Consider the following 10112-nt stretch of genomic DNA (forward strand, 5'->3'; position numbering starts at 1 on the left):
CCAGCCTAGCCAACACAGTGAGACCTGGTCTGTAGAAAAAATAAACAAACATTTAGCCAGGCATGCTGGTGCACGCTGTAGTCCCAGCTACTCAGGAGACTGAAGCAGAAGGACCACTTAAGCCAGGGAGGTCGAGGCTGCAGTGAGCTACCGTCACACCACTGCACTCCAGCCTGGGGGACAGAGCCAGACCCTGTCTCCAATAAATAAATAAATAGGCCAGATATGATGGCTCACACCTGTAATCCTAGCACTATGGGAGGCCAAGGCACATGGATCACACTGAGCTCGAGGCTCAGGAGTTCAAGACCAGCCTGGACAACATGGCGAGACCACGTCTCTAGGAAAAAAAAAAAAAAAAATTTAAATTAGCCTGGGAGGTTGAGGTTGCTGTGAGCCATGATCACTGCACTCCAGCCTGTCCGATATAAATAAAATGAAATAATAAAAAATAGGCCAGGCGGGTGGCTCATACCTGTAATCCCGTCATGATCCTTCCCTTTGGGAGGCCAAGGCAGGCAGATCACCTGAGGTCAGGAGTTCAAGACCAGTTTGGGCAACGTGGTGAAACCCCGTCTCTAATAAAAGTACAAAAAATTAGCCAGGCGTGGTGGCGGATGCCTGTAATCCCAGCTACTCGGGAGGCTGAGGCAGGAGAATCGCTTGAACCTGTGAGGCGGAGGCTACAGTGAGCCAAGATGTGCGCCACTGCACTCCAGCCTGGGCAACAGTGAGACTCCATCTCAAAAATAATAATGAAATAAAAACAAACAAAACCAAAAATAAGATGAAGACTTGAACAAAAACTTCAGCAAAGGGCACCTGCAGCACACACAGCAGTGCTAAGGAGATGCCCAGGCTGTGGCCACCAGCAGACTGCAAACTGAAACCATAATGAGATCCCGCAACACGCCCAAGATAAAAATCACGGCGGCAGGACTCCGATGCATCCTGGCTGAGAAGGCTGAGAAGGCAAGGGGCCTGGCAAGCTGGAGAGTCAGGTGCAGAGTCAGGCACGCACCACAGGACCCAGCAACCCTGCCCCTGGTGTCTTCCCTAACAAACTGAAAGTCTATGTCCTCAGGGGCACGGTACACAAATGCCTATGGAGGCTCCAGTCGTAACAGGCAAGACCTGGCAGCGAACTAAATATTCTTTAGCAGGTAAACAACCTGTGCTACATCCCTACAAAGAAATACTACTCAGTACGGGAGGCTGAGGCAGGAGAATGGCGTAAACCCGGGAGGCGGAGCTTGCAGTGAGCAGAGATCCGGCCACTGCACTCCAGCCTGGGTGACAGAGCGAGACTCCGTCTCAAAAAAAAAAAAAAAAGAAAAGAAATACTACTCAGTAGTCGGGTGCGGTGGCTCACACCTGTAATCCCAGCACTTCGGGAGGCCAAGGCGGGTGGATCACCTGAGGTCAGGAGTTCGAGACCAACCTGGCCAACATGGCAAAACCCCGTCTCTACTAAAAATACAAAAATTAGCCGGGTATGGTGGCAGGTGCCTGTAGTCCCAGCTACTGGGGAGGCTGAGACAGGAGAATCACTTGAACCTGGGAGGCGGAGGTTGCAGTGAACCGAGATTGTACCACTGCACTCCAGCCTGCGCAACAAAGCGAGACTCTATCTCAAAAAAAATTTTTTTTTGCAATGTGTCATGCGCCATTGCTAACCACAGGCACCATGCACAGTGAACTCCGGGACTCACGCATCTTCCCAGACTGAAATCTGTTACCAGTTGAACAGCAGCTCCCAGCTCCGCTCCCCAGCCCCTGACCACGGCCACCCTACTTTCTGCTTCTGAGTTGACTATTGCCTAACAGCAGAGGAATTGTGCAGAATTTCTCGCTTAGCAAAACGGTAGGGTAAGGTTTTTGTTTTTTTTTGTTTTGTTTTTGAGATGGAGTCTCGGTAGGGTAAGGTTTTTGTTTTTTTTGTTTTGTTTTTGAGATGGAGTCTCGCTGTGTCGCTCAGGCTGGAGTGCAGGGGAACCATCTCGGCTCACTGCAAACTGTGCCTCCCAGGTTCACGCCATTCTCCTGCCTCAGTCTGCCCAGTAGCTGGGACTACAGGCGCCCGCCACTACGCCCAGTTAATTTTTGTATTTTTAGTAGAGACGGGGTTTCACTGTGTTAGCCAGGATGGTCTTCATCTCCTGACCTCATGATCCGCCCGCCTCAGCCTCCCAAAGTGCTGGGATTACAGGCGTGAGCCACCGCGCCCGGCCTGTTTTTTGTTTTTGAGACAAGTCTTGCTTTGTTGCCCAGGCTGGAGTGCAGTGGTGCTATCTCAGCTCACGGCAACCTCCACCTACCGGGTTCAAGCGATTCCCCTGCCTCAGCCTCCCGAGTAGCTGGGATTATAGGCGCCTGCTACCACACCCGGCTAATTTTCCTATTTTTATTAGAGACGGGGTTTCACCATGATGGCCAGGCTGGTCTTGAACTCCTGACCTCAGGTGATTCACTCACCTCCGCCTTCCAAAGTGCTGGGATTGCAGGTGTGAGCCACCGCGCCCGGCCTGAAACCCTGCATCTTTATCCAGGCCTCCCTGGATGGATGTTGGGAGAGTTTACGCGTGGCTGTGGGGGATGGCTGTGGCAGGCTCTCAGCTATCAGAGGGCTCCATTGCGAGGAGGCAGCTGGTGGCGAATCCTGAGCAGCGATGTGATCCGAGGGGCAGGCGGCAGGTGGGACGGAAGCTGATGTCACACAGATGAGTCCCCCACCTCCCGCCAGGCTTCTTCCACCCCCTTGGCAGCCCAGCAGGGTCTGTCAATCAGTGGGACCTGGTCAGCGGGCGGCTGGGGGACCTCAGGCAGGGGGCTTGTCCTTGGGACCTTGCGGCCTCCAGCAAGGGGGACATTCACGGCACCCAGGAGGGCTCCTCCAGAAGGTGAGACACGGGCACTGAACCCAGCCCTTTACACAAGACCTGAGTCCACCGAGGGAGGGGGCCAGCCCCCTCCCCGCGTCTGCATCCCCATGACCACCCCAGGTGGAGAGGGCTGAGTGTGGTGCCCCTGCGGATGCTCTGACGATCGCCTCAGGCCACAGGGGTGACAGTGACTTAGACCTGTGTGCACGTGAGTGGGACAGCCAGGCCTAGCTGGAGAACACACACACACACGTTCACCCACATACATGTGCACTCACACGCTGACAGTTCAGGGGGTGGACACTGACTCCAGGCCCGTTGACCTGGGCAGGGCGCTGTTGTGACATCTGCAGCCACCCCACAATGTCACCGGTGCCAAGTGCCCAGCATGTGTGGAGCAGGTGGGGACACAGCGGGTGTCCGAGAGGGGCTCTCCATCCAAAGGCGAGAGGTGGGTCTCAGCACAGCTGCCCTCCCCCATGGTATGGCGACGGTCACTACCAGGTGGCCTGCGCTGGCCTCCATGTGGCTGCCAAGGGTCATCCCTGAGCACTCAGCGGGTGCCCGTTCCACGCAGACTGTGCAAACGACTGTGTCATTCACCTCATGGCAACCCCATGGGGTGGATACGAACGCACGCATTTGAGAAGTGACATCCGAGGTCAGGGGGGAGGAGACAGACCCAACCTTGGCCGTGCTCTCCAGCCCTGCCCTGCGCTGGACCCAACCTAACCTCTGCAGCCTCCCTGCCCTGGACACAAATCTGGCTGAGACCCCAGACCCTGATGGGGCAGAGCCTGGCACTGCAAGAGCCACCAGGATGGGCCCCCTGGGTGTGGGCAGAGGGTGGTCCTCAGTCCAGGTTTTTGCCAGAAGATGGGTCCCTGCAGGAGGGGGCCTCAGCAGCTCAGACTTCAGATGCAGTCACTGTTGCTTGCTGGGGGACGGCCAGACACGGAGCCCTCTGTTCTCCGGCAGTTGTGGACAATGAGAGATCCGTGGATTTGCGGGTCAGGGTGCAGGGATGGGCTCTCCCCACACAGCCGTCCCACAGTCTTGTTCTCTGGGATTGGCAATTTGCAGGGGCGTCCCCAGCATCAGACCAGGGGGGGCTACACAGGGACCCAGATCCATGGGGCCTAGCCTCCGCAGGTAACCCCAGACATCAAGACCCTCCTTAAGGGGATGAGCTGGCTCTCCGCTGCCCATCAGCGCAGCTCCGGAATGCCAGGGGACAGGGCTGGAGAGCACGGCCAAGGCAATGTCCGCTCCCACAAGGGGGCCTGGTCCTCCCACACACTGGCCTGGCCGGGCTGTCCCCGAGGCCAAGGCCTAGTGGCATGAGGGGGCTTCGTGGAGCCCAGGGCAGTGGGCTGCTCTCTGGAGTCCCCAGGACCCTGGCTGTGGCTGGCCAGAGTCCCTGGACCCTGGGTATCAGGACAGACCCCAGGTTGTCCAGTGGTTCCCGTGCTGGAACTCCTGTCAAAGCCACCCAGGGACCTGGTGCTTTCCACAGTTCAGCATGGAGCAGCGGTGCTGGGCCCTGTCCCCTCCGCGTCTGTCCTGGATACCCCAGGACCACAGCACGGGTCAAGCCCTGCAACCCCAGTGGGGACCTGACACCAGGCCCTGCCCAGCCCCATAATGACCAAGAGGCAGGTCCAGAGACACCCCCCTGCACAGGGTCACCTGCATCTGACCCCCTCGGCAGGCAGTGACCAGCACGGTGTGGAAGGAGCCAGGGCGGTACCTGGCAGCCCCAAAGGGCTCCTGGCCTCAGGAACTCTGTATCGATGGGGAAGCTGGTCACTTGGAGGCTGCTGGAGAGAAGGGCAAGTGTGGCATCTCCTGGACAGAAGGGTGAGTGTGGCGTCCCTGCAGCCCTGGCCGGCCAGCAGCACGCCCTGCAGTCTCTTGCCCAACCTCTGCGACGGGGACCCCTGACAGGGCACAAGTCCCCATCCCAGAGAGGCCTGGCCCAGCCTCAACCCGAGCCCTGGGAGGGGAGGGGCACCAGGGGTGCCGTGGGCCTCCAGCAGCAGCCAAAATGACCACACGGGTGACTGAGCACTCTGTGGCTGTGGCCAGACCTAGAACTTGGCCCAAGGCAGGGCAAGCCCCTTGGAGCAGAGTGGATGGCTGAGCCTGTGCGTACCCAGAAAGGCCGAACCAGTGACGCTACCAGGCTCCAAAAGCAGCCAGCCATGAGGCAGGGGCGGGGCGAGGGTGGGGTGAGGGCAGGGGCGGGGGAGGGCGGGGCGAGAGCAGGCGGACCAGCTGCCAACCTCGTCCACTCCAGGAGGCAGGGATGGCCAGGCTCCCACGCCCTAGTGGCCGCCACCCGACCACCAATAAGGCAGAGGCCTGAGACCAGTCGGTGCTGGAGCCCTAATTCCAAGGTCCACAGACTGCTCCAGGCCAGAGAGATGAAGAAAACTGGGCATGTGAAGGCCCAGGAGGCAGAGTCCCTATGTCTGCCATTCTTGGCAGGTGCATTTCACCATGGGAAAAAGTCAGGAAAAGCGACGCCTCTCACTGCCAAGGCGGCTCCCAGGTAGAGACCAGAGCCGCCGGCACAGATCCCCAACCCCTGAAATCACCTCCCTCTGGAGAACCGTGATGCCCTCCTAGTTGGTAGCAGCGCAGTAAGCTCTCCTTATGATCTGCCTGCTTGTCCAGAGCTCTCTGCCGGAATCCATGGACACTCGGGCAGGCAGGAAGAGACAGCAGCACAGCCCAGACCCCTGACCAGCCTCTCCCAACCTCCCCCTCCCAAAGGCTGTGGAGAGCCCAAGGCTGGACAGGCCCAAGGTTCCGACATACCTCACGCCAGGCCACACGTGCACCGTGTCCCACCCTCAGCCAAAATCCAAGGTCAAGACCATCCAATAATTTACTGCGATCCCATCTGCGCCTGACAAGGGCCCACAGAGGCCTGGGAGGGGAGCTAAGGGCTGGGGTTCTGGTAGCATCTGGGATGCTCAAGACAGTCTGTGCAAAGCATCCCTGGGAGGGTCTGCGGTCACTTCGGCCCATGGTCCCTGGGTGGCTGGGCTCCAGCAGCCCTTCCTTCCTTCCTTGCTTCCGTCCGTCCTTCCTCCTCCTTCCGTCTGCACCTCCTCCCTGCATCCGGCACCTCCATGTCCTGAGCTTGTGCTGGGCGGGGCACAAAAGAGGCTGCTGATCGCAGGCGAGGAGACCGGCAGGGGTGGGGAGCCCGGGGTCATCCGGTGGGCGTGGCGGCCGCCCTGGGAGCCCCCTCACCTGCGTCAGGAGAGCACACACTTGCAGCTCATGCAGCCGGGGCCACTCTCATCAGGAGGGTTCAGCTTCCGCAGCTTATGCTGCCGAATCTCACGCACCAATGTGTAGAAGGCATCCTCTACTCCCTGGAAAAGGAGGAATGGGATCAGGAGGGACAGGCCTGTGGCCCCCTGCCTGGGTGAGGGGTTCCCTGCTGTGCGATCAAGCCGTGCCTGGCCCAAGGCTCCCGACTCCACCAGCCACTTCCCCAGGCCCACCACACACACAGGAAGCTGGGCTCTGGTCATCTCGAAGAGCCCAGGGCCACCTGCACCACGCTACAGCAGCCCCTCAAAGGTCAGGGTGGCCCAGGACCCTCCTGAACTCCAGATCTGGCCAGGGTTTGACCACCCTGCACCCAGCTCTCATCTGAGCTATGGCCAGTGTCCCCGGCAGCCTCACTAAGACTCAGAACCAACAGGTGCCCGTGGGACACTCTGGGGACAAGAGGGGCTGGGCCCCAGGGTCACCGCTCCGGCCTGGCTCAGGGCAGCTCTCCCCAAGGACCTCCGCCTTCCCCGGAGCTGTGTCGGCCCAGGACTGCAGGGCGTGAGCCCAGACCCCGGCCCTTGCCTCCCTCACTGCCCTGCCGTCCCGGGAGACTTACAGCGCGAGGGGCCGCTGGGTCACATGGGTCCCGGGGGGTCCCAGAGGGTCCCGGAGCTGGAGCCAGAGCCAGAGCGGCTGCCCTGTGTCAAGGGAGAGGGGTGAGTGAGTGCTGCTCCCTGGCTGGGGCGGGGCGGGGCGGGGCGAGTCCCTGGCTAGCTGTGGGCTGGAGAGCTGCCTCACCTGTCGCGTCTTGGCCGAGGTCTCAATGTAGGGGATACCATAGCTTCGGGCGAGGTCCTGAGCCTGCCGAGACTCCACGGTGCGTGCAGCCAGGTCACACTTGTTCCCCACCAGCACCATGGGCACGTCGTCTGAGTCCTTCACCCGCTTGATCTGCTCCCTGGGAGGAAAAGTGAGAGCTGGCTATAGGGGCTGCAGGCACGACTGCATCCAGGACATGCACAGAGAGGACAGGAGGCCCCTGTCTGGGCACAGCCGGCCTGACCCCACTTGTGCCTCGTGGGCTCCCGGGCCAGCCTCAAGGGGTTCACCTGTACTGGTGGATGTCCTCAAAGGACTTGGTGTTGTTGATGGCAAACACACACAGGAAGCCTTCCCCCGTGCGCATGTACTGGTCCCGCATGGCGCTGTACTCCTCTTGGCCAGCCGTGTCCAGGATGTCCAACAGGCACGTCTCCCCATCAATGACCACCTGTTTCCGGTAGGAGTCCTGCAGGAGGACAGAGCTCAGGGACCCCTCAGGACCCTCCATGCGGGGAGTTCACAATGCCAGCCTCTCCCTGTACCTCTCATGCCCCTCTCATGCCCCCTCATGCCCCTCTCATGCCCCCTCTCCTGGGGTGCTGAGACGAGGGGCTCCCCTTCTCTGGAGGAAGCAGGAGACAGGCCCAGAGCACCATGCAGGGCCAGGGGCCGCAGCCACCCCTATCCTGGCTGTGTCCTGGGCTCGCCCACAACAGCTGCCGGGACCTGGACGGCGGCGCCAGGCTCACCTCTATCGTGGGGTCGTATTCGTCCACGAAGTGGTTCTGGATCAGCTGGATGGTCAGCGCACTCTTGCCCACACCGCCGGCGCCCACCACCACGAGCTTATATTCCGTCATTGCTCCTCAGGGGCCTGCGGCCCGGGGTCCTACAGGGTCTCCTGCCCCACCTGCCAAGGATGGTCCTGCTCAGCCAGGCCCAGGCCCCACAGGGCAGCTGCTGGCAGAGCCATCTGAAGAGCAAACCCATAGCGGGCCCTGGGTCCCAACGCCAGGCAGCAAGGACTGCAGCGTGCCTACCTGTGCAGCTGCAAACCAGCGCAGGGGAGGGCTGTCGCCTCGCCCCCACTTGCTGTTAAGGACCCAGTGAGGGGAAAAGGGAGCCAGCCTCCAAAGGCAGGGCTGACAGCTGAGCGCTCTCAACCAAATTAGAAGCTGCTGGGTCGGCAGAAAGACTAAAGGGAGGCGCCCGAGGGCTGAGGTTACCGTCCTCCTAAACAGGTCTGGCCACGGCGGAGCGCGCCACGGCGTGCCCGGGCAGGCCAGTGCCAGCCTGCAGGCCCCGTGGCGCTGGTGCCTCCGACAAGTATTTGCTGAGCGCCTACTGCGTGCTAGGCGCCGCTGAGGGGAGGGCAGACCCGGGCAGCGCCCCGCGCCCCCGGCGGGGAACCGGGGGCATCTTTCAGCCACAGAAAGCTGGAAAAGACAGAGGGGCTCCTGGGAAGCAGGGGCTGAGCCACAGGAAGGGGCCGAGAGGCGGCGCGGGAGACCCGGAGAGGGGAAGGGCCCTGGGGCTGAGGCCCCCGGCCTCGTCCGTGACCTGTGATGCTGAATCGGGGGTGCCCGGGCGTGCCGTGGCCGCGGCCGCCTCCGCCCAGACGCGCCTGGTTATGAGGGCGCCGGGCCCGAGGCTCCCGGGGACGCCGGCGTGAGGACCGTGCCCAGAGCGAGGCCACGGGCGGGGCCCGGATTCCCGCAGGCCCCAGGGACTAAGGGGCCTCAGCCCGCCCCCGCCAGCCGCAGTCCCCGACGCCCGCTCACCTGTGCCCGGGGGCCCCGCCCGGCCCGGCCCCACCCACCCACCCACTACCGCCGCCGCCGCCGCCGCTCACGCCCGCCGGCCCCGCGCCCCCGGCCCGCGCCGCGCGTATGGCTGCCGCCTGGGGGCGGGGAGGGCGCGCGGCCCGGCCGACCCCGGCCCGCACTCACCGCTCAGTGGCGCGACTGCCCCCGGGGCCGGGGCCGAGGCCGGGGCGGGGCGGGGGCGGGGGCGCGCGGTTCTCCCCGCGCATGGGCTCCGTCCGCGGCGGGTGCGGCTGGGGCTGCAGGCGCAGGGAGCGGGCGGCGGAGACTCGGCCGGGCCCGCGCACGCCCCACCCCGCGCCCGTCCGTCAGCCCGGCGCGACCTACCATTGGCCGCGCTACACCAGGCCCCGCCCCGCCCCGGTTGGCTGAGCGGCCCGTCTGTCAGGAGCCGCGGTCGGGCAGGGCTTCCGGGAGCAACGCGGGAGGCGGAGCCAGAAGGGCCGCGGCCTCGGGGGGTTGGGCTCCGCCGGCGAGCGGAGGCAAGCTCGGGGTTGCTCGAGGAGGGTGAGGGAGCGGGTGTCTGGGGGCCTGCGGCGGCATATCCGAGCAGGGCCGTGGACTCTCCCGGGAACAGGCCGGCGAGAGAACCCGACTCAGCGGCGCCCGTGCACTCGAGGCCCTCCCTGCGTCCGCAGCGCGGCGCCGCCCACCGCGGAGGTCCCGGGGCTCCGGCTGAGGAAAGGCTGGGATCCGTCGGGACCAAGGCGGGCCGCTCGGAGCTGGGGGCCCCCGGGTGGCCGCGGGGTCCGGTTGCCCGGCTCCCCTTCCGCGCAGGTGGAGTGGCCCCGCACCCGGACGGTGCGCACCCCGCCTCCTCCGCGCACCCCACCTACCACACGCACCCCAGCTCCCCTACTCCCACCTCAGCCCACCCCGAGGACGCCTTGCAGCTCCGGTGGGGTTTCGAGCGGCGGGCGCAGCCGTGCTCCCTGGGCCCAGGCGTGAGAACGCCCCCTCCACCACTTCTCTTACTTGGGCCTGCGTGGCAGGCGACCCTGCCCGCTCAGTCCCCCCAGACTTGAGGTTCCAACCATGCAGAAGCTCAGCGTGGTGCAGTTAAACGGTACCTACAGGTTGCCACAGGAGAGCGAAGTGCCCAGGGCTCACCCCAAGCACAAAGACCACATCCTAGCTTTTTCAAACCCCAAAAGACGTGTTTTTGTTTTTGTTTTTTTTAACATTTTTTTAAATTGCAAAGGAATCAGAAATACATTCTCATTAAAAAGCAAAAGGGCCATCCTGGCTGACACGGTGAAACCCCGTCTCTACTAAAAAATACAAAAAACTA

The 10112-nt window shown here is 62.6% G+C and overlaps 1 protein-coding gene across 2 annotated transcripts; it reads right to left on the minus strand.

Annotated features, from left to right (window-relative positions):
* Positions 1-5757: 5757 nt before the first annotated feature.
* Positions 5758-9101, minus strand: LOC105494134 (HRas proto-oncogene, GTPase). Of its 2 annotated transcripts, XR_011610380.1 has the most exons (7): positions 8948-9101; positions 7748-7908; positions 7286-7464; positions 6975-7134; positions 6793-6874; positions 6147-6271; positions 5758-6038 (listed from the first exon to the last, which is right to left on the minus strand). XR_011610380.1 is itself a non-coding variant. In XM_011762275.3 (6 exons), the coding sequence occupies exons 2-5, from the start codon at positions 7856-7858 to the stop codon at positions 6152-6154; spliced, it is 570 nt and encodes a 189-aa protein (XP_011760577.1). In that variant the 5' UTR covers positions 7859-7908; positions 8948-9101; the 3' UTR covers positions 5758-6038; positions 6147-6151. The 2 variants fall into 2 exon arrangements, 1 of the variants encoding a protein (XP_011760577.1); XM_011762275.3 differs by lacking the exon at positions 6793-6874.
* Between the last annotated feature and the right edge of the window lie 1011 nt (positions 9102-10112).

The sequence above is a fragment of the Macaca nemestrina genome, chromosome 12 (assembly GCF_043159975.1).
Source record: "Macaca nemestrina isolate mMacNem1 chromosome 12, mMacNem.hap1, whole genome shotgun sequence".
Taxonomy (NCBI): Eukaryota; Metazoa; Chordata; class Mammalia; order Primates; family Cercopithecidae; genus Macaca; species Macaca nemestrina.

Excerpts from the sequence above, each read along its gene's own strand:
- LOC105494134 (XM_011762275.3), bottom strand. The coding sequence starts at position 7,858 with ATGACGGAATATAAGCTCGTGGTGGTGGGCGCCGGCGGTGTGGGCAAG. Across the intron at positions 7,465-7,747 it reads AATACGACCCCACGATAGAG|GACTCCTACCGGAAACAGGT; the intron begins GTGAGCCTGGCG and ends GTCCTCCTGCAG. Across the intron at positions 6,272-6,974 it reads CCTCGGCCAAGACGCGACAG|GGAGTAGAGGATGCCTTCTA; the intron begins GTGAGGCAGCTC and ends CTCCTTTTCCAG.